At 47.5% G+C, this 23,735-nt stretch overlaps 1 protein-coding gene across 1 annotated transcript; it reads left to right on the top strand.

Moving 5' to 3' along the window:
- Positions 1–18,835: 18,835 nt before the first annotated feature.
- Positions 18,836–23,125, top strand: LOC310992928 (neoverrucotoxin subunit alpha-like; the record flags this gene model as incomplete). Its single annotated transcript, XM_083981158.1, has 3 exons — positions 18,836–18,926; positions 19,176–20,648; positions 22,590–23,125. The coding sequence occupies 3 exons, from the start codon at positions 18,836–18,838 to the stop codon at positions 23,123–23,125; spliced, it is 2,100 nt and encodes a 699-aa protein (XP_083837284.1).
- Between the last annotated feature and the right edge of the window lie 610 nt (positions 23,126–23,735).

The following is a 23,735-nucleotide window of genomic DNA, read 5'->3' as shown; positions in this document are numbered from 1 at the left end:
AGACCACATCTGATTTTTGTGCCTTGGTGGAGGGACCAGAAAGAGATGATGAATGGCAAGTGGCACGGTCTGTCGCCTGGGTGACGAAGGGACGTCTCCCCATAAGGGTATGTAATTTGAATCCTTATCCCATCCTCATACCTCAGCGACGCCCCCTTGCTAGTGTTTTCCAGGTTGATCCAAACCAGATCCGGGGGGAAAAAGATCTGGTGTTGAAACCCTCGAAACCAGGCGTAGTAGAGGTGGATGTCCAGGTAAACCGAATCACCTCAACAGACCAACACCCAGTTAATCTGCTGACGGGAGAAGGGTTGTCAACTGAACAACAACAAAAGATGGATGCCCTGTTACAAAGATGGAGAGGGATCTTTGCAGCAGGAGAAGAGGATTTTGGACAGACTAGTGCTGTACTCCATTCAATCCCCACTGGCTCTGCCCCACCCAGCAGGGAGCGCTATAGGCCAATTCCACCCAGCCTTTACCCTGAGTTGAGAGGACTCCTTAAAAAGATGCTAGACAATGAAGTCATCAAAGAGAGCTCTAGCCCTTGGGCTGCCCCCATTGTCCTTGTGAAAAAGAAGGATGGTTCTTGGCGCTTCTGTGTAGATTACAGGAAGCTTAATGCCCTCACCCACAAAGACGCTTATCCTCTGCCCAGAATTGAAGAATCTCTAACCAGCCTAAAACAAGCATCTTGGTATTCTACCCTCGACTTAGCCAGTGGATACTGGCAGGTAGAAATGGATCCAAAGGATCGAGAAAAGACGGCGTTCACCACTCCTATGGGCCTCTATGAGTTTCAAAGGATGCCCTTTGGCCTCTGCAACGCCCCGGCAACATTCCAGCGTTTAATGCAGCGTTGCCTGGGTAACCAGGTGAATGATTCTCTCCTGATTTACCTGGACGATGTTATTGTGTATTCCCCTGACTTCGACACGCACATTCAACATCTGGAACAAGTTTTTGAGAAACTGGCAGACCACGGCCTGAAGCTGCAACCCCATAAATGTAACCTGTTCCGGAGAAAAGTCACTTACCTGGGTCACGTCATCTCCAGGGACGGCATATCCACAGACCCTGAAAAGACTGCTGTCGTACGGGACTGGCCAATCCCTTCAACAATCAAACAGGTACGATCATTTCTTGGGTTTGTCGGATATTATAGAAGGTTCATTAAAGGTTTTGCCAAAGTTGCAGCACCTTTAAATGCTCTCTTAGTAGGCACGGCTGTACAGAAGGGGAAGAGCGCCATCCACTGGACCACAGAATGCCAGATGGCATTTGACACTTTGAAGACTACATTGGTGAGTGCCCCAATTTTAGCCTATGCTGATTTTTCAAAGCCATTCCACCTTTATACTGATGCTAGTCTCGGAGGGTTGGGGGCTGTGCTGGCACAGCAGCAAGATGGTCGAGAGAGAGTCATTGCTTATGCCAGCAGGAGCTTGCATCCCAATGAGAAGAATGATCAAAACTATAGTTCTTTCAAACTGGAGTTTCTGGCTCTCAAGTGGGCTGTTACTGAAAAGTTTAAAGATTATTTGTGGGGCAACAAATTTGTGGCTTTTACAGATAATAACCCACTTGTCCACTTGGACACAGCCCACCTAGGGGCCACTGAACAGCGTTGGGTGGCCCAGTTGGCAAATTTTGACTTTGAGCTTAAGTATCGCCCTGGTATTACCAACCGTAATGCTGATGTCTTGTCCAGATTACCCCAGGAAATTGGACCCCCCGACAAACCCAAGCAGAGACGACATCAGTGGAGCTGGAAGTTGCACTTGATCCTGTAGACCATTGGAAAGAACGACAGGAAAAAGACCCAACTCTAAGTCAGGTGAGAGACTGGGTAACAGGAGGCCGCCTTCCAAGAGCTGAAATCAGGAAAACTAGTCCACCTACAGTAAGGCGCCTCCTTCGAGAATGGAACCGGCTACACATCCAAGGGGGGGGTGTTGAAACGAAAAGCCCAGGAACGCCACACTGGGTTAAACCTCAACCAGATTATCGTACCAACCAACTGGACCCATGAGTTATGGGAGAAGTATCACATCATGTCTGGTCACATGAGCGGAGTAAAAGTTGAGGCCCTACTGAGAAAAACCTTCTTCTGGCCAGGCATGAGTACTGATCTGCAGTCCTGGACATCAACATGTATGATCTGTACCCAGCAGAAGAGAGGCCCGGAGGTAAGAGCTCCTTTGGTACCTATTTTAACATCCTACCCCTTGGAAATTGTTTCAATTGATTACCTATCACTTGGTCGTCAGGGTGACACATATTCCTATCTGTTGGTTATGACTGATCTTTTTTCCAAGTTTGGCTGGGCCATCCCTACAAAAGACCAGACGGCAGCCACCACAGCACGTGTCCTCTGGCGTCACCTTATCCAGCAATGGGGGTGCCCGGAACGAATCCTTTCTGACCAAGGCCCAGCATTTGAGTCAGCTACAGTAGCACAGTTGTGCAGCATGTATGGGTGTTCTAAAATTCGAACCACACCCTACAGGCCCCAAGGAAATGGGGCCTGTGAAAGACTTAACAAGACTCTTCTGTCTCTTTTAGGCACATTAAGCCAGGAAGATCAAGCACGCTGGCCAGAACATTTACCCACCTTGCTACAGATGTACAACAACACCCCTCACGGGACCACAGGACTGACGCCACACTTTGTCATGTTTGGCCGGCACGCCCGCCTGCCCATTGAAACAGTGGTTGACGCACCACCACTGACACAAAGACTTGACCTAGAAGGGTGGGTTCGTCATCACCATCAGACTCTGCAAAAAGTTTATAAACAAGTGGAAACAAAGACCAGAGAAAGTCGGATGTAGGACAAGAACAGGTATGATCAGAGACAAAAACATCTCCCCTTGCTGCCTGGAGAGCGTGTGCTTCTGCGAAATTTCCGACGCAGAGACCAAAGCAAGCTGGCACCTTATTGGCAGCCCCAGCCATATGTTATCTTGGCTCAAGTGCGCCCAGGTCTACCAGTTTTCCAGATCAGGCCAGAAGGAAAGGAAGGCCCCATCAGACACATCCACCGAAACCATCTCCGCCCCTGTCCTTTTGACCCCCCTGCAGCGCCACCACCAGCCCCTGAAGCAACCACAAACCCTATTGTTCCCTCTGCCCACCACCCTTGGCCCATACTGTTACCTCTGCCCCTTGTGCCCCAAGCTGCTGCTCCTTCTGAGGCCCCTGTAGATAATACAGTAGCGCCTCCAATAGCACCACCAGCGAGACCAGGCCCAATTAATGGGTCCCCTTTGCGAAGATCACAGAGACTAAATAGGGGTAACCCTCCAGACAGGTATGGGTATTAAAATCTTGTCGGGACGACAAGTGTTAAAGGAGGGAGGAGTGTCATAGAATGGTGTTTTTGTGAACAGTATAACGAACAGGTAAATGATGGCAAATATGAGTGTGATGTTTGATTTGTTTGTGTGTAGTGATTCTTCTCTCTTATGTTTATATGTTTTGAATATTTTATTATGCTCATGATGGTGTTGCCTACTTGCCTGTTTTGAACTGTTCCGTGAACACATCAGACTCTGACGCAAAAGCGGTGCGCCGCTAATCAACGGGCTCGCTCGCCAGCTGTGCGCTGGCAACCTAATAAGGAGAACGCCATGGTGGAGAGAGAAGACAGAGAGCCGGTCGGACGCGTCGGGGTTGGAGCAGCCTCTCACATCACCTGTCCTCCTTCATGAAAAGAGAGAGCTCCTGCCAGCGAGACCAGGGGACGGATCCGACCTGTGATGATGATTATGATGGGCCTACAACTTACCTGCTAAAGGGAAGTGACCACACTTATGTGTGTATGTGTGTGTGTGTGTGTGTGTGGGAGTTCTAATGTGCGACTAGGCTGGCACTGATTTGCGCCTCCTCTTCACCCTACAGTGGACGGACGACGTCGTGGGTTCCGACGCTGGATCTCTGGGCCAGCCGCAGTGGATTAAGACTTTTCCGGGAGTCCGAAAATCACAGCTGGACGATTAAGCGGACATAACTCGACTGGACTTTCATGGTGATATCGCCCCACTTCTGGTTGGATAAAAAGAAAAGAAAAACTGTTTCATTGCTTTTATCTTTCAGTTCTCAAGTTGACTTTGACTCTTTTAATAAAAAGAGAACTGATTTTAATTTATTCATCTTGTTGTCTGTGTTGGTGTGGCCGGGGAATCCGAACCTGTTTTAACAGTTAAACGATAGAATAAGTAATACTGTTACAGGTATCCACTGTCTCCGAGGAGAAGTCCGTTCACTCTCCCTGCCTCAAAGTCCTGACACAGCGCACTCTCTCTCAGGATGCGGGCATCATGGGTCGACCCAGGCCATCTTGCCACAAGGTCGATGATGGTCATGTCCGAGTTACACGCAATCTGAACATTTAAAGAGTGGTAACCCTTCCGATTCACATATAAATACTCGTGGTCAGAGGGAGCTTGGATGCGAATGTGCGTGCCATCAATGCAGCCGACAATACCGGGTATGCCTGATTTTAAATAGAAGTCCTGCTTGGTCCTTGCGGCCTCTTCTTGCGTGGGTAGGTGGATATAATTCCGTAATAACCGCTGGAGGGCCAGGGACACTCTTCTAATAGCCCGGCATGCTGTTGTCCGGTGTACATTGATCATGTCTCCCATCATATTTTGAAAGGCTCCGTTTGCGTAAAACCTGAGCGCAATCAGCACCTGCAGGGCGGGGGACAGCGCCGAGTTTCTGTCAGATGACAGATGCTGCAGTTGAGGGGAGAGCTCTTCAATCAATTCAAACAGCGCTTGTCTACCAAAACGAAATCTCTCGATCAGTTCACTTTCTGAATATATATCGAGCGGGTTTGTCCTGTCACGGATGAGTCTTTCTCGTCTAAATGCCCTCTCGTTAATCAGCCGGTAAACAAGACGTCCTGCCATCCTTGCTTCTTTTTTCTTTTTTCTGGCTTAAAATTACCATGGTTACAAATCCGAATTTTCAACTTACGCCTGCTCCACACTAGGCGTAAAAGTTACACCCAGGCGGAACACACGCAGGGCTTAAGTCTAACTGGTGCACTAGTCTTAACCTTAAACTGGTCGTAACCTTCCGTTTTAAGTCGGGCCTAAGGCTACGCCCAGGCGTACGCCCAGGTGGTGCACTCGGCTCCTGGAGTTTTTCTGGGCTTTCTCCCACTCTAACTGATGATGTCACCCACTCTGACACGAACATTCCGTACAATACACACCCATTATAATCTCATAATTTCTCCAAAAATGATCATGGTCATTGATCAGGGATTGATCAAAAACTATTCGACCTATCAAAACGTGGAGTAATACGCCAATACACAAGACTTATGTCTACTGTTTAAAGTTTAAATGGAGTCTTTAGGTGAAAGTATGCCTGAGCAGTAGCCGTTTGTTAAACTCAAATGATTGGTCTTTTTCGCGAAAAATTCTTAAACTGTTGAGAAAAGTAATAGCACACCGATCCCAATCAAGACGCACGTTTTGATATATATTACTACCACAACTTCAGGACTGGTAACCTGACACACTAACCGTATGGCCACAGAGGACCTGAGTTACAATGAGCTTTATACTATGAGGAATCAAGGACTGTCCAATGACAGCTGAATAGTTGGAATCAAAAGCTGTGCTGCAAACTGTGGCACTAGAAATTAATGAGTTTTTTAACAACCACCTGTAACCAATTGAAGGTGGGGGAGGGGAGCAGAATTCAACATAACATAACTAGAATGCTTCGCTTTGATTCAAACCAGCGACCTTGGGGTTGGAAAGCTGCCACCTTACCCACTGGACTACAGCAATAGCTGTGGAGAAGCAAGGTTGAGACTTTGATGAATGTGAGATTGTTCAATGATGCTTAAAAAAAAAAAGAATAGAGTAGAAATGAGCCACAACAAGTAGAGGACTTTTCTGTGACCTGTGACTATTTTTTTGATGAAATCAAAGTATAATGCCCATTCCAGTGAATTACAAAGTTGAGCTCCTTCTACTCTGCTGTGAAAAAAATTGCATTGGGCTGAATGGCAGAGAGAGAGCACCCATTCAGGCTGCATTTAAATTATTAAAAAAAAAAAAAAAAATTTTTTTTAATTATTCTCTAAATCTCTTTGCATTTTTGACCAGATTGTTCGCCCGAAGACAGGTGTGGCTACAAACTGTGGCCAATTCTTGTGTGTAGAGTGTCATTTGTAGCTTTGCTGGCAGTTTCAGAAGAAAAGTTCCAGTCGCTTTTTTGGATCTCCTGCACTCTGATGACGATGTCACTCACTCTAGCCAACGCAATACACACTCAGTGTGAAATTTGTCAGAAATCCTCATGTGCTTTTAAAGGATTTATCTCAAAAACAGTACAAGATATTAAAAAGTTGTACACAGGTTGAATACATTAGAAGTTTGTCTACAGATCAGAATTTGAATTAAGTCTCTTGCAGAAAGTATGCTGAAGCTTCAGAGGCTGAAAGAAGAAAGAAGATTTGAAGAGTTTCAAGAATGTTCCAATGCATTCTCTATGGGCCAAAAAAAAATCAGAAGTAGTTGAATATTGCAAAAAGTATGGATATCTGAAAAGAGAATAATATTATCAGGCTACTTGTACTGAATTAGTCAATTGGGGACCAAAACCATGGCTGAAGCAACAGAGTATTACCCAATAAAGCCTAATGTCATCAGAGCCACAGTTATGAATCATATGCTAGGAAGATAAGCAATAGACTATTACCCAAGAAAGCTTTACACTAGAACCGCCATGAGGTCACGACCTCTCTCTCCTATTGAATACATTTAACTCTGTTTTTGTCTCCCAGTCGATGACTTTTCCTAAAAGTCGTGTTTGGGGAATTCTGGTGTAAAAGAGAGAGAAAATAAGAGTGGTCATCTACCAACAATCACCTGTTGGAAACACACTGTGTCAACACCAAGAAAGATTGAGAGTCAAGCTTGAATGACTTACAATTAAAATTTCTGTGAATTTCAGGCTGAGAGCAGCAGTTTCAACATGAAGCAAGTTATCAGAAGTCAACAGAGGACGACTGGGAAAATATTTCACACTTGAACCAGCAACCTTCAGGTCTTCAGCCCAGCAAGCTAACCACTAGGCTACAGACAGAGACAGTATGTGAGGGGCAAAGTAAACCTTTAATAAGAGGATCACTGGCTTCTGCTTAAAAAAAAAAAGTAAGGAAAGTGCAGAAATTAGCCACACCAAGTAAGAAGAGGACTTTTTTGTGACCTGTGACTATTTTTTGGTGAATTAAAACAAATTAAAAAGCACTTAACAGCAAGTTACAAAGTTGAGCTCCTTCTCCTGCTGCTGTGAAAAAAATGCATTGGGGTGAATGAGAGCAAAGAGCTCCCTGGCTGCATTTAAAAAATATTTTAAATTATTATCTAAGTCTCTTTGCATTTTTGACCAGAATTTTAGCCAGAAGACAAGTGTGGCTACAAAACTGGAGAAAATCATGTGTCTAGAGTTTAATTTGTGTGTAGATTGTGTGTCAGATGACCTGATGAAGACCCAAGTGGTCGAAACGTTGTCCTTATAATACATTTTTGGGAGCTCGATTATAGCAGTTGTGCGGACATCATTTGTTTTTTCTTCTTGTTAGTTTTTGTCCTGCACCTGCCTGCACTGTCTTGGATGTGCGTGCACTGTCCTTCCTTGTGCTGACAGTTTAGCCAGAAAAACTCTAGAATGTTTTTTTTTGCCTCTCTCCACTCTGGCTGACGATGTCACCACTCTAGCTCTGCTCATTAGACGCAACACACACCCATTATAAAGCTGGATTTTGTCAAAAAACGTAATGATTTTAAAACTGCCAAATATCAGAAACTGTTGAAGATATCAATAAGCTGAGTCATAGAGGAACACTTAAAAAGTTTGTCTACAGCTTAGAATTTGAATGAAGTCTCTAGCTGAAAGTATGGTGAAGCTTTTGTGACCGGGTGAGTCATCTCCCTCCTGGTCGCTGCATGGCGCTGTTGTCAGCCTGGCGCGGGTTAATGGGGGGACGGCACTGTTGGGTGATTAAAACAGCTGTGTTGGTCGACATTTTCCCTCTCTGCTTCTGCTGTGCGGTGCGTCCGGTGAGCTGGCCGGCGTGCTTGTTTGTGTCCTCCCGTCGTACCATTAAGTGTTGGAGCAACGGCGAGCTGGTGGAGCGACGCTGTGTGTGTGATTGGGACAGGTGTGTTTGGTCGCTGTTCTCCCTCTCTGCCTCTGCTGTGCGGCGCGTTCGGTGAGCGGGCTGGCGTGCATGCCCGAGTCTCCCCGTCATATCACTAAGTGCTCGGAGCGGCGGTGAGCCGGAGGGAGCGAGCGGTTCTGGTGGGCGCGTGTTGGGTGCAGTAGAGCTCAGAGCGGGGCGCTGTAACCAGCGGCCCCCACTCTCCTAGTTCTGCACACTATCCTGCGTCCTGGTGTGTCCCGGTCATCGGCCACCATGATGTTTGCTGCTGTTTTGTTTGGCTCGATTACATGGTTTTGATTAAATGATTGTTGTTGCCGACGACAGTGACCTCGGAGATATTTAACAATTTATTTCTTTTTTTCTTGTTTTCCTTTTTCTTTTGTGGGGGGGGCGGGTTTGATAATTGTTTGTTTTCTTCTAATTTGCATTTGAATATTTTAAGAAGATATTATGTTTAATTTGGTTTTGTATTATAAATAGTATTTAATTGTTTGTGGTGTGTGTGCGAGGTCAGCTAGACTGCGGCCATCTTAATTTTTCCCTCTCTCCCTGTGGACAGGTGCTGTAGTCCAGCGCGGCGGCCCAATCCCTGGTGGTGGCTTCTTCACTCCTCCATTGCGTGTGTGTGCAGTGTCACGGGTGATATTATTTTCTTGGTTTGTTTCTCCTTCCCCTTGGTTTGATTTAGGGTCGCCGTGGCTGGCCCAGCCCTGTCCATTCCCCTTTCTTTGGCCCAGTCTGTTGTGAATGTGAAATATTTTTGGCAACTATTGAAGTTTTATAAAAACAATATTGTGACAATAAATTATTATCCTTTTGATACATGAACTCTCCCCTGTGGTGATTCGAGCCTGCGTGACCTTTTTCATTTTTATAAACAAACAGTAACTATTTCCTGGGGCGAAACTCCCCAGGTGGCGTTGTTGGCAACCACTCACCACTACTCACCACTCCACCTCGCCACATCTTGGCGTTGTTGGCAGGATCACCACATTTAAAGGGGCAGGGACGTGTTTTTTTTGTTGTTGTGTTTGTTTGTTTTTTTGCTATTGAGATTGATTTATTTTTATTTTTCATTGATATTATTGTTTCTAGTTACAGAGTCAAAACAGCAGCATCCATCCCAAGAACCAGACTTCGGTATCGTGAGTATTGGTGCTATTTCACAGCCATCATGGCGGATGAGGTACAGCGACTTAGGGATTTAGTGTCACAGCTAGAGGCAGACAATGAGCAGCTACAGTGGGAGCGCACTGCCTCCCGGGACGTGCCCGGTGGAGCTGTTGCAGGTCCCTCCGGTTCAGCTAGCTATGCCCCATCTAGTGCTGCTACTGTCACGGAGCGGTTGGTTGTGGTTCCCAGAGACCGTAAATGTCCTTTGTTTAGGTTTAGGGATAGCTGAGTGGACGGAGGAGATCGAGGCATGCATGCGGGTTCGCCACCTTTCCGCCGCCGACAAAGCCCTGTTCATTTTTGATCATTTAGATGGGGAAGCCCGAGAGGAGATCCGGTTTAGGCCCAGCACAGAGCGAGGAGATCCAGCTAAGATTTTTGCTATTCTGAGGGAACTGTATGGCTGTGCACAATCTTATGTAACGTTGCAGCAGGCCTTCTTCTCTAGGAAACAACAGGAGGGGGAGACTCTGCAGGAGTATTCCTTGGGCCTGCTGGCTTTAATGGAGCAGGTTGAGCGGTGCGCACCCGACGGGATTCCTAATGCTGGGGATCTTTTGCGTGACCAATTTGTAGAGCATGTTCTTGACAGTTCTCTCCGTCGAACGCTTAAACAGTACGTCCGTAGCAAGCCGACCGCTTCCTTGTTGGACGTACGCGCTGAGGCTATCAGATGGGAAAGGGAGGGCCAATCAAGTGGGTTTAGGGGGCGAAGCCATTCGTTACCATCAGCTTACGGTCTCCAGTATGGGGTGCAAAGCGACTCCCACCCACGTCATCCCGTTGCCCCTCCCAGGTCAGAGATGAGTGATTTAATGGAACTTTTGAAGCGTCAACAGGCCCAACTTGACCAGCTCACGCAGACTGTGGCTGCTCTGCAGGCCCCACGACCACCAGGGAATTTCTTTCGAAATGGTCCTTTAATTTGTCGAAGGTGTCAACAGCCAGGCCACATCGCACGGGAGTGCCGGGGCCCAACCGTACCCCCTCGTGCACGGGCCAACTCTTTTGGTGGTGCAAACCCTCAGGTTACCAGGGCGACCTCCTCGGCTCATCAGCCGGAAAACTGACACCCTCTGAGTCGGCGGGCCTCCGCTCAGATGGGGAAGTCAAGGGCTCACAGGAAGAGTTAGTTGCTGGTTTGTGGTGTTCATGTCCCTTGTTTGGTCGACACTGGGTCTATGGTGTCCACCATTACTGAGAGCTTCTTTCAACAGCAGTTCTCATCTTGGGACCAGGATCGGCTTCGGTCGTGCAATTGGCTGCAGCTGCGTGCCGCTAACGGGTTAGAAATTCCCTATGTTGGTTACTTAGAGCTTAATGTTGTATTGTGTGGAAAGGTCATTCCTCGCTGTGGGGTGTTAGTCGTCAAGGACCCCCCCGGCACTGTGTCTTCCGTCCCTGGCATCTTGGGGATGAACGTCATTCGCAATTGTTACAGAGAGCTTTTTGGAACTCATGGTTCTTCCTTGTTTGCCTCGCCACCCGTGTCGCACGCTCCAGGTCCAATCTTTGAAGCGCTGCAGCAGTACCATCAGTCTTCAGTCTGCGAGCCAAACCCGTGCACAGGCACTGTGAGGGTCGGGGGTGAGTGGACGATACGAATACCTGGTGGGGTCCTGAGGCTTGTCGCCAGCACTTGTCCCGAGCAGGCCAGCGATCAGGCTGTGCTTTTCGAACCCTCGGAATCTGGTCTGCCATGTGGCTTGCTTGCTTCTCCCTGTCTTGTTCGTGTCATCCGAGGCACTGCTTACATCCCGGTGATCAATGTGGGGACGACAGATGTTCTTCTGTACCCTCGGACTCGTCTTGGCTCCCTCTGTGGGGCCCAGGTAATCAGTCTACCTCCGGGCGTGACTGAGGTTAAGTCGATCACCGCCAGTGTTTCTGCCCAGGGAGCAACCAGTATAGCACAGGATGAGCTAGCATCTAGTGACTTGGCTACATTGTCTGATGAGGACCAGAGGGAGGTGAGATCATTATTGCAGCGGTACCGTTCTGTCTTTTCCACCCACGATGGTGACTTGGGTTGCTCAAATCTCATATCGCATAACATACCACTGCTGGATGATGCGCCAGTCCGGCAGCGTTACCGCCGCATCCCACCCTCTGAGTACGAAGAGGTGAAGTCTCATATCAACCAGCTTCTTGAGACCAAGATCATTAGGGAAAGTTGCAGTCCTTATGCGTCGCCGATTGTCTTGGTCAGAAAGAAGGACGGGAAACTTCGACTGTGTGTAGACTATCGTTTGTTGAACACCAAGACCCGGAAGGATGCGTTCCCTCTCCCTCGCATTGAGGAAAGTTTGGATTCTCTCTGTGGTGCTCGTTGGTTTTCCACGATAGATCTGGCTAGCGGATACAACCAGGTTCCAGTTGCAGAGGAAGACAAACCCAAAACAGCATTCTGTACACCGTTTGGACTTTTTGAATTTAATCGAATGCCTTTTGGGTTATGTAATGCCCCGAGCACTTTTCAACGATTGATGCAGAGAATGTTCGGGGGTCAGCAAGGTCAGTCTTTGCTTCTTTACTTAGACGACATTATTGTCTTCTCTTCCTCTGTCAGTGAGCACTTACAACGGCTGGAGGCCGTTCTGGGCCGGCTCCAACAAGAAGGCCTGAAAGTTAAGCTGGGGAAATGTGCGTTCTTTCAGCAGCAGGTCAATTATTTGGGGCATGTTATCTCCAGCCAAGGTGTTTCCACCGACCCTGCTAAAATCGAGGCCGTGGCAAAATGGCCACTTCCACGCCAAGTGGCTGAGTTGCGCTCGTTTCTCGGCTTTGCGAGTTACTACAGGCGGTTTGTAGAGGGCTTCGCGAAATTGGCTGCCCCCCTTCACAAGCTGGTGGCGACTCTTGCCGGTACGAAGTCCAGAAGAGGGTCAGGGCAGGCCTTTAGTGATGCTTGGACGTCCCACTGCGAGGAGAGCTTTGAGGCCCTTAAGTCCAGGCTGGTTTCTGCTCCTGTGTTGAGCTATGCAGATTTCTCGCGTCCATTTATCTTGGAGATCGATGCGAGTTATAGTGGTTTGGGAGCTGTCCTTTCCCAGGAGACAGAAAATGGCGTAAGACCACTGGCTTATGCTAGTAGAGGCCTCCGGCCCACGGAGCGCAATATGAGCAATTACAGCTCGATGAAACTAGAGTTCTTGGCACTTAAGTGGGCCATGTCTGAAAAATTCCGTGACTATCTGATGGGGCACAAGTGCATCGTCTTTACAGACAACAACCCACTGAGTCATCTCAATTCGGCCAAGCTTGGGGCGACAGAGCAGCGATGGGCTTCGCAGCTTGCCATCTTTGGCTTTGAAATAAAGTATCGTTCGGGTCGCAGTAATAAAAATGCAGACGCGCTCTCCCGGAAGCCCGAGGTTGTATCCAGCGCCATCGGTCAACTCTTGCCTGGTACGCCAGTCCCCAAGGTCCTTCAGGAAGTGTCACGTCCAGCTCCTGGGGCGACGGTGACCCAGTCCATCGTTTCGGCCCTCCCAGGCCAGTCCACTGTCGACATTGGTTCCTTGCAGGAGGCGGATCCGCTCCTGAAGGAGGTCTTGTCTTTCTGGAGGAGGCAAACTCGGCCTTCTGCAGCTGAACGGCGTCAGCTTTCTCCATCAGTCATGGCTGTGTTACGTCAGTGGGACCGTCTGGTTGACCATGAAGGGGTACTGCATCGTCGGATCTTCCTCCCGGAGGGTGGAGAGGGGATTCTTCAGCTCCTCCTCCCAGCAGTTCTCAAAGAGGAAACTTTGAAACAACTTCACGAACAGCATGGTCATCAGGGCGTTGAACGGACCACCGAATTGGTCAGGCGTCGTTGTTATTGGCCAGGAATGTACCTGGACATAAAGAGATGGGTACAGGAATGTGAACGTTGTCAAGTTGCAAAAGACTCTGGCTCGGTGCCACATAGCTTTATGGGCCATTTGTTGGCCTCCCGGCCAAATGAAATTGTGGCTGTGGATTTTACACTGCTTGAGCCTTCCCGAAGTGGTTTTGAAAATGTTCTTGTCATGACTGATGTCTTTAGTAAATTTTCTGTAGCTGTCCCCACCCGGGATCAGCGGGCTTGTACCGTTGCTCGTGTTTTGTTACATGAATGGTTCTACCGGTACGGGGTTCCGAGTCGCATCCACTCAGATCAAGGTCGTTGCTTTGAGAGTCTGTTGATCAAACAACTTTGCTGCTTGTATGGTGTTAATAAATCCCGCACCACTCCATACCACCCTGCCGGGAATGGGCAGTGCGAACGGTTCAACAGAACTCTCCACAATCTTCTTCGCACCCTGCCAGTTTCACAGAAACAGGACTGGGCTTTTTGTTTGCCACAGCTGCTTTTCAGTTATAACAGCACACCACATCAGGTTACTGGCGAGTCCCCCTTTTTCCTGATGTGTGGGCGGGAGCCACAGCTTCCCATCGATTTCCTTCTTGGTCGAGTTAAGGACCCGGTCCCAGGCGAGGTACAGGATTGGATCATTGAGCATCAAGCGAGACTTGAGGTAGCATTTGAGGGTGCTAAGGAGCGGCTGTTGGCTGCTGCAGGCCGCCGAAAGGAGAGGCATGACCAGAGAGTCAGAGAGGTGCCTTTTCAGGTTGGTCAGTTGGTATATGTGCGGGACCTTGGTGTCAGAGGTCGGCACAAGATTCAGGATGTCTGGAGCTCTTTGGTCTATCAAGTAGTGAAAGCTCCAGGTCAGGGTGCAGTGTACACTATCGCTCCTGTGGAGGCTTTGCATCAAGAGCGGACAGTACACCGTGACATGTTGAAGGCTGTCGTCAGGCCCGAGCCCCTTACTCCACCCCCGGAGGAGCAACCTCCCCCAGCTGTGCTGGAAGCTGACAGCGACTCTTCTGTTGATGATCTTTACTTGCTGGTTCCAGAAACCTCATTGCCCCGCACCCTAGTGGTGCCAAGCTCGGTTGGCTCCTCACGCCAACTTCGGAGAGACCACCTAGGAGGTGGGTCCAGCCCCGGCGCTGCTCCACAGCCGGGAGGTTCTGTACCAGCTCCGTCGCACCCTCCCAGGGATCCACCCTGTTCCAGTCAGCAGGCTCCACGTCGTACACCTCATTTAACAGCTGGTCTGCACTCAAATGTCTATCATCTCCCACGCTCCATCGGTCAGGTAGATGGTGCTACCAATGAACAGCCCGTACTTACCGCTCAGTCTGCTCACTTTAGGCCTTGGAGTTGAGGTTTCACGGTGGTTCATCGTCGGGACGCCGATGCAAGAAAGGTGGGGTAGATGTGACCGGGTGAGTCATCTCCCTCCTGGTCGCTGCATGGCGCTGTTGTCAGCCTGGCGCGGGTTAATGGGGGGACGGCACTGTTGGGTGATTAAAACAGCTGTGTTGGTCGACATTTTCCCTCTCTGCTTCTGCTGTGCGGTGCGTCCGGTGAGCTGGCCGGCGTGCTTGTTTGTGTCCTCCCGTCGTACCATTAAGTGTTGGAGCAACGGCGAGCTGGTGGAGCGACGCTGTGTGTGTGATTGGGACAGGTGTGTTTGGTCGCTGTGCTCCCTCTCTGCCTCTGCTGTGCGGCGCGTTCGGTGAGCGGGCTGGCGTGCATGCCCGAGTCTCCCCGGCATATCACTAAGTGCTCGGAGCGGCGGTGAGCCGGAGGGAGCGAGCGGTTCTGGTGGGCGCGTGTTGGGTGCAGTAGTGCTCAGAGCGGGGCGCTGTAACCAGCGGCCCCCACTCTCCTAGTTCTGCACACTATCCTGCGTCCTGGTGTGTCCCGGTCATCGGCCACCATGATGTTTGCTGCTGTTTTGTTTGGCTCGATTACATGGTTTTGATTAAATGATTGTTGTTGCCGACGACAGTGACCTCGGAGATATTTAACAATTTATTTCTTTTTTTCTTGTTTTCCTTTTTCTTTTGTGGGGGGGGCGGGTTTGATAATTGTTTGTTTTCTTCTAATTTGCATTTGAATATTTTAAGAAGATATTATGTTTAATTTGGTTTTGTATTATAAATAGTATTTAATTGTTTGTGGTGTGTGTGCGAGGTCAGCTAGACTGCGGCCATCTTAATTTTTCCCTCTCTCCCTGTGGACAGGTGCTGTAGTCCAGCGCGGCGGCCCAATCCCTGGTGGTGGCTTCTTCACTCCTCCATTGCGTGTGTGTGCAGTGTCACGGGTGATATTATTTTCTTGGTTTGTTTCTCCTTCCCCTTGGTTTGATTTAGGGTCGCCGTGGCTGGCCCAGCCCTGTCCATTCCCCTTTCTTTGGCCCAGTCTGTTGTGAATGTGAAATATTTTTGGCAACTATTGAAGTTTTATAAAAACAATATTGTGACAATAAATTATTATCCTTTTGATACATGAACTCTCCCCTGTGGTGATTCGAGCCTGCGTGACCTTTTTCATTTTTATAAACAAACAGTAACTATTTCCTGGGGCGAAACTCCCCAGGTGGCGTTGTTGGCAACCACTCACCACTACTCACCACTCCACCTCGCCACACTTTAGTGGCTGAAATAAGTAAGAAGATTTGAAGAGTTTGAAGACTGTTCCAATGCATTCTCTATGGGGGAAAAAAATCAGAAATAGTTGAATATTGCAAAAACTATGAATATTTGAAAAGAGAAAAGTAATTCTGATAATGTCCAGAAAAAGCTGCACAATTTGATGTATGAATTGTTGAAATAGCACAAAGTATGAAGGACTAGAAGAAGACTGTAAAAAGGCGGAAAGTAGTAAGAATATAAAAAGGGAATAAAGAAAATGGCCGAACAGAAGAACAAGTCCGGTCATCATCAAATTATGATGTAAATCATGACCAAGGCTCTCTTTCTTTGTAAATATTTCTGAAGGGGCTGTTTTTGTAATTTTCAATGTCCATGAGTACCTAATGTTAATTTTTTTCATCTGTTTGACACCTATTTTATCTGTTTCACAGCTTTCTCATATTTTATTACATGTATTTTTCCATTGATAGTTCAACTGAATTGAATTGTATTTATTCTATTGCTAAAATAAAAGAATCCAAATGTGTTAAAATACGTCCAATTAGGGTTATGTTATTTAATTCATTATTACATGCTACATACATGATGTAATTTCAACTGAAGTTGTCTTAAAGTTCAGCTGACTGGAGGCCGTCCTTACTAACGGTCAAGAGGTTCAGTTTATTTTCTTCCAGGAACATGATTCATAACTGTGGCTCTGATGACATTAAGCTTTCTTGGGTAATAGTCTATTGCTTCAGCCATGGTTTTGGATTCAGCATCCATTAATACCCCTAGAAATGTTATATATAAATATTAACAAAATGCCTTTATCACTTTAAATAAGCACATTCGTAGAAAATCTGCCCAGAGGCTATTAAAGGGATAGTTCACCCTAGAATGATATTTCGCTCATTATCTACTCACCCTCATGTTGACTAAGGGCTGGAAGAATTATCAGAGTCCACCGTCCCTTCTCTGAGTTACAGGGGGTCTCGGCGTAGCAGTGCATTTCAATGCAACGGTTGCAAAGGGACACCGTAGCTCTTCGTAAAAAAACACACACAAAAAAACATCCAAATACCTCCATGATGCTCGTATGTAATGTCCGTCTTGTGCTGAAGCCCCAAATTGCGTAATTGTCCCGAAAAAAATTTAATAAGTCTATATTTTAAGCTTGTTTGTAGCGGAAGCTTCTCGAAGCTCCTCTTCCTGGTCCGTCCAAATCTTGCGTGATTTGCGCCGGCGTCAGTGCGGTTACTGCGAATCACGCGAGATTTGGACGGACCAGGAAGAGGAGCTTCGAGAAGCTTCCGCTAGAGCTCCGGTGTCCCTTTGCAACCGTTGCATTGAAATGCACTGCTACGCCGAGACCCCCTGTAACTCAGAGAAGGGACGGTGGACTCTGATAATTCTTCCAGCCCTTAGTCAACATGAGGGTGAGTAGATAATGAGCGAAATATCATTCTAGGGTGAACTATCCCTTTAAATAATATACGACAATAAAGAGAAGAAACATCTGTTGATTCATTGATGAGTTCTATTGATCAGTAAAAATATCTGTTGTTTTGTTGTTTATCAGAATCTGATCATAAAATTATGTTTTATCAAAACATTTCACTGTTGATACAAACTCTCTCTCTCCGTGGCTCGAGCCGTCTGATTGGCTGCTTGCTTCAGGTTCTGCCCTATAAGGAATCAAGCAGGGGAGAGAGGGGGAGGAGGAGAAGGAGGAGGAGGAAGGTTTATAAAGTTGCTCTCAGGTGCTCAGACCTTCACTTTGGTCCTGTCCTGCACTGCCACGGTAAGACTCTAACCCGCTCCCAGACTCTGTCCAACTCCATCATCTCCTCTTCACTTCTTCACCTCCTATGTTCTCCTGCTTCGCCTCCTTTATCATCCGCACTTTCCTCTTTCTTTCCCTCCCTGCCTTTCCCCCCACCAGAAGCTTCCTCCATCAGCTGTTGTTAACATTTCCATGTTTACCACATTCTCTGTTGTAAACTGTTTTATTGTCTGTAACAACATCTATGTCCCGTCTGTCCGTCCTGGAGGAGGGATCCCTCTGTTGCTCACCCTGAGCTTTCTTCTGGTTTTCCCTGTTAAAAGGGTTTTCCATGGAGTTTTTCCTCAGTGGATGTGAGGGTCTAAGGGAATGTTGTTATGATGGGCTAAAGCCCTTTGAGACAAACTGTTGGTAAAAATGGGCTATGCAAATAAAACTGCCTTGCCTTGCCTGTGTTAGCTGCCTGCTCCTAACTACCTCCTCTTCTCTTCATCACTTCCTCCTCCTCTGCAGGTGATCAGGACGTATTGATCTCGATCTGTTCTCAATCAGAAAAGTGCTGTGCTAAATTCTTGTTAAATTTGATCATCTTTCAGAATATGAAGTGAAACTGTTAACCTTCACCTGCGGGAGGCAGCACTGCTCCTCCTCCTCCTGCCTAACCTCTTCACCTTCACCCTCATCATCTTTATCACCTTCACCATCAAACTAAACAAATCTAAAATGTTCAGATTTGGAACATATTCAATTTGTGTCTTTGTGTCGTGTTTGTCTTTATCTTAATTTGTCTTAATTATTTATCACATGAACAACAAATCAGAAACCCTTTAAAGTATCTTATATTTCTATAAGCTATTTAAAAACCTTAATGTGTCAACTAAAAAAGTTACGTATGAAAGTGGTTTCAAATAATATTCTAAGGTTGGAAAATTCATCTTAATAAAGTGACTACAATGTAGTTGTAACACATGCCAGGGACAGCCATCTACCAGTTGACCATTAGAAAGCCACTTGCGATCGGTGAGTAGTAAGTGTTAGTCCTCTCCCCTCGCCTATTGTCTTCCAGGTGGTGGATCACAGCTTCATACTACGTGAGGCCAGACAGGCATTGGGTCATGCACAAGCTGTCCCGGCACGCCAGACCCAACCAACTCCTGCTACGGTGTAGTGAAAGCTGCAGGAAGACAGACTTTTCTCACCTCTCTTCTTGTCTTCAGGTTGGAGACATGGCTTCAGACCAGATAGTGATGGCTGCCCTGGGTCGACCTTTCACCTTAGGGATGCTGTACGACGCTCAAAAAGACGAGCTGAACACGGGTGAGTCCAAGACGAGTTGAAGGCTGAACTGAAACATGTGTCCTGGTCCTGGTCCAGATGAAACCCAGTGGTTCTGATGCTGCTCAGCTCTGAGTCTCTGACAACATCTCATCACAACATGAGAGGGGATCAAGCTATCTCCCTGTGCTGCTGGTGGTGGTGAGCCCCCACCTCCCTGCACAAACATATGAAATGTTACATCATATGACACATTTTATGAAACTGACTGATGTTTTGTTTCATCTTCAGGTTTCACACTGTGGGATAAAGCGACTCTTAAGGAGAAAACCTCAAGCTCCTCGGATGAGAGCAGCATGTATCAGATCACTGCATCAGACTCATTCAATTCCAAGTCGTCCTTGTTGGACATCGAAGCCTCTCTAAAGGTCAGCTTCCTGGGCGGACTGGTCGAAGTGGGAGGATCTGCCAGTTACCTGAAGGACTGGAAGAAATCCAACAAGCAGAGCAGGGTGACCTTCCAGTACAATGCCACCACCATCTTTGAGCAGCTGACCCTCGCTTACCTGGATGTCAGTAAACCCCATGACAAGGAAGCTCAACACAACTGCACTGCGACACACATCGTCACTGGGATCCTCTACGGAGCCAACGCCTTCTTTGTGTTCGACAGCGAGAAGATGGACACCAGCAGCGTGCAGAGTGTTCAGGGCAAAATGGAGGCGATGGTGAAGAAGATTCCCACACTGAGCATTGAAGGCAGCGCCAGCGTCAAGCTGAACGATGAAGAAAAAGCCCTGGTTGAAAAATTCTCCTGCAAATTCTATGGAGACTTCATCCTTGACAGCAACCCTGCATCCTTTCAAGACGCTGTGAAGACTTACCAACAGCTTCCACAGCTGCTCCGAAAAAACCAGAAGTTGGCTCCTGTCAAGGTCTGGCTGACACCACTGAAGAAACTGCAACCGTCCACTCCCGATCTGAAGGGTGAGATCTCTCCAGGTCTTCTGAGTAAAGTGGAAAACACTCTGGAAAGAATGAAGGAGATAGAGGTGAGGTGCAGCGATTCCCTGGAGGAGAAGGTGGTCAAGATGTTTCCCCAGATTTCTAAACGGTTGAAACTCTTCAATGATCTGTGTCAAGTCTACACCACATCGCTCCAGAAAACCATGAGGGAGAAGTTTCCTTCCATCCGAGCAGGAATAGAAGACAACAGCTCATTGGAGAAGCTTGTTGATGCCAAGGAGACGTCTGTGTTCAGTCACGAGAACCTGAGCAAGTGGCTGGAGAACGAAGAGAGAAAAATCAACGTCATCCAGTCGTGTGTGGAGCCACAGGAAGTGGAGATCGCCCAGAGCAAGTCAGAGCTGGACAGAGTGGTGTTGGACCGGAGCGTGGAGCGTATGCTCTGCTTCGTCTTCACCTCTCTGGACTCCACCGACCCCTTCCTGGACCAGATGTCCGACCAGCTACAGCTTGACCCTCAGCATGGTAAGAGTTTCACTCCACCAGCACAAGACCAGTGGTTCTTCAAACCGGAGGTGATTGCCAAATTGAGAGAGAAGGCCACGTACTTCCACAGCGTGGCCAAAGCCTTGAAGAAGAGCAGCAAGTTCAAGTTCCTCATGGCTGCTCTTCCAAATGAGAAATACGAAGGAGCCATGATCTACCACTACGAGAAAGGAGCTCTGGTCACTGAAGACTTCTCCACGCCGGTGATCCAGGACGTGACCAAGGTCACAGACAGCCGGGACTTAATCTGGTGTAAGTCACAGCTTCTGCTTCTGATTTGTAAAGATCCTCTATAGATGAAATGTCTCACTACAGGCTGTGGTTCACATTCTTCCTACACAGCACTAGGTACAATTTGAATCTGTAGTATAACCAGTAAAGACCTCACTTTAACCGGGTCATTGAATCAGGTCCGGTCTCTGTGATGTACCAGTGAGCCACTTTGTCCCAGTCCACTTTATCTGATCTCATCTCTGTTGCACTTTAAATGGTCACAATTTTTCTAGCAGTCTTCTAATGTCAGAGCATCAGGTCAAACCCACTGAGACAGAATGCTTTTTATTAAATATTTCTTCTATAGATTTAATATTCAGTGTTGCAAAAACACACAGAACAACAGATGGAACAGAGATCCATACCTTGTTTGGCCACATTTAAACCACACAACCTCCAGCGTTTGGTCAGATACAGTGATGAGCAAAGTCATTTGTACAATCTATATTGATACTCAGTGTTGGGCAAATTACATCCAAAATATAATATATTACATATTATTAGTTACTGTCATTTGAAAGTAATTAGTTACATTACAATATTACTGTCTCAGAATTGTAATGCGTTACACTACTTTTGTATTACTTTTGAGTTACTTTCGCCAAAATAACAGCAGAAATATGACTGTAAAGTTTAGTTTATTGCAGCTGATAATACATTCAGTTGATGGTGATGTAGCATAATGTGTAGGCCTCTGCAGCTACTAAAACTACGTTTTGCGGATAATCTACTAAGTGTAACCTAAATAACAGCACATGCAAACCGCAGGATTGAAATGACAGTTTTACGCATTGTAATCATGTCCTTCATGGATAGAGAGAAGGAGAGCAGAGAGCTGCATGACTGCAAACGCAGATTGAAATTTGATCCAATGAATTAAAGGAGCAAATAAACATATTGTTGATCTACGGTAAAGAAGAAACGTGGGAGAATATCTGAGAGAAAGTAAATGCGTTGATACCAGCTGTCAATCATCAGACCGGAGGTGCGCGCTACGGCACAGCGCTATGGCGCAGAGCTCCGGCCACACTCGGATTTAAAAGCCCGGGCGAGAGGGGATCAAAGACAAGGTGAAAGTAGAGGTGAGGCCTCGGCCCCGGACCTGGAGCTGAGCAGCCAGGTACTGGAGAGGGAGGTTAGGATCGCACTGTGGGCGCTGCACGGCTGCGTAACGACGCTTCAAACACACTGCTACAGCAGCTGAAGTGGCCCAGACGCCAGGAAAAGCGGAGATGAAAGAACTTTTACCACGGCATTAAAGCAGAAGTAAGCAATATTTTTGTGTTAATATAAGTCTTAAATAGTTCTATCTTCCCACAGCAATCACTTACATAGAGTGTTTGGACCGAAACACGGGTCTGTCAGTCACTCTGCTCTGCTGTAAGCCGAGGAGAAAACATTTCTTGTATCCTACAATTTTTATCCAATGAGGAGAGAGAACGGCATGAAGGGCTGTGTGTGCCAGGTGTGTGCAGCCAAGGGATGCGCGTGAATGTGGTGACGTAGGGACGAGGACCAATAGATCCATGACGAGGGCGGGGGCTGCTAACTCCATCGGCTGACAAGAAGTTGGTGCGTTCAAGGCAACTCGTAACTCGTGTTTTTCCGACCTGTGAAGTCGTACCAGTTCGATCTGGTACGAGTTCACGGGTCGGAAGTTACGAGTGGCCGTTATAGTGACTTTCACAGGTAAAACAGGTCGGAAAAACACGAGTGGGTTGCCTGGAACGCTACAAAGTTTTTGTAATTGCGTTACTTTTGTAACGCGTTACTCCCAACACTGTTTATACTACATTCACAAAGACACATAGTATTTCATTGTGTTCACTTTCCAACCTCTCAGTCATCACTTAATGTACCTGAAGCCTCCAGCATGTGATCAGTTCAGTCTATTGACTCTCTGTGTTTACTGAAAAACAGACGCCTGTGATCTGACCCTGGACCGGGACACGGCCAACAACTACATCATTGTGTCCGAGGACAACAAGAAGGCGCCACATGGACAGTCGCAGTCGTACCCCGACCTCCCGCAGAGGTTTGATACCCGTCCTCAGGTGCTCTGCAAGGAGGAGCTGACCGGGCGCCACTACTGGGAGGTGGAGTGGAATGAGGGCAACACCGAAGTCGGCATCGGTGTGACGTACAAAGGAATCGTACGTAAAGGAACACACCCCAACTCTGGGATCGGGAGCAACCTCCTGTCCTGGTACTTCGGGCTGGAAAAAGGGCTCGTTGCATATCACAACGGGAAGGTGTGGTCCAACTCCCTGCCTCCCACTGGCTGCGACCGGGTCGGAGTGTTCCTTGATTGGCCGGCAGGTTCCCTGAGCTTCTACAATGTGTCTCAAAACACACTGAACCACCTGTACACCTTCAAGGCCCAGTTCACCGGGCCGCTGTTCCCCGGCTTCTACATCACCAACTTCACCCACGCAGCCCTGTGCACAGACCTGTGAAGGAGCTGCTCCACCTCCTACACCTCCACCTTATTTAGTCTGGGTTTTCTGTGTTGTAATGTTGAGCAGTTTGATTAATGAAGAGTAGCTCCGCCCACTCTGTTTGCTGTGTGACTTATACATTTCTTCCTGTGGAGGAGAGTGGGGTCAGCAGGTGTAGGAGGAGCGTTTCTGCATGTGTGTGACAATTAAAACATCGATCAATACAATTATTGGTGATTAGGCAGCTCTTTGACTTCCTGTGACATCACAGCCACCATGGTTACGTCTTAGAGGATCAGTTCTTCAGATCTAGAAAATTATTTTGTTGCTTTGTTGTGTTGTGTGGAAATGTCCTGGTCCTGTGTCCTCTGGTACCACCTAGACCCAGAACCAGAACCAGAACTTGACCTAGACGTAGAACCAGAACCAGACCTAGACCTAGACCTAGAACCAGAACCAGAGTCCGTGTCATCACTGTGTTGTTCTGTTGTTCAGATGCTGTCACCTGTTGGACTGAACCAATAAAGCTGAGTCCTGAGTAAATAACTGTGTTTCTGGTCACTTCCTGACCACATCCAGAATAAATGACCTGTCAACACCGGGGGGCGACCCCCATTCCGAAGGACCG

This window comes from Trachurus trachurus, assembly GCF_905171665.1.
Source record: "Trachurus trachurus genome assembly, chromosome: 10".
In the NCBI taxonomy this organism is placed as follows: Eukaryota; Metazoa; Chordata; class Actinopteri; order Carangiformes; family Carangidae; genus Trachurus; species Trachurus trachurus.
The sequence above is the reverse complement of the archived record's forward strand: the minus strand, read 5'-3'. Positions and strand labels throughout refer to the sequence as shown.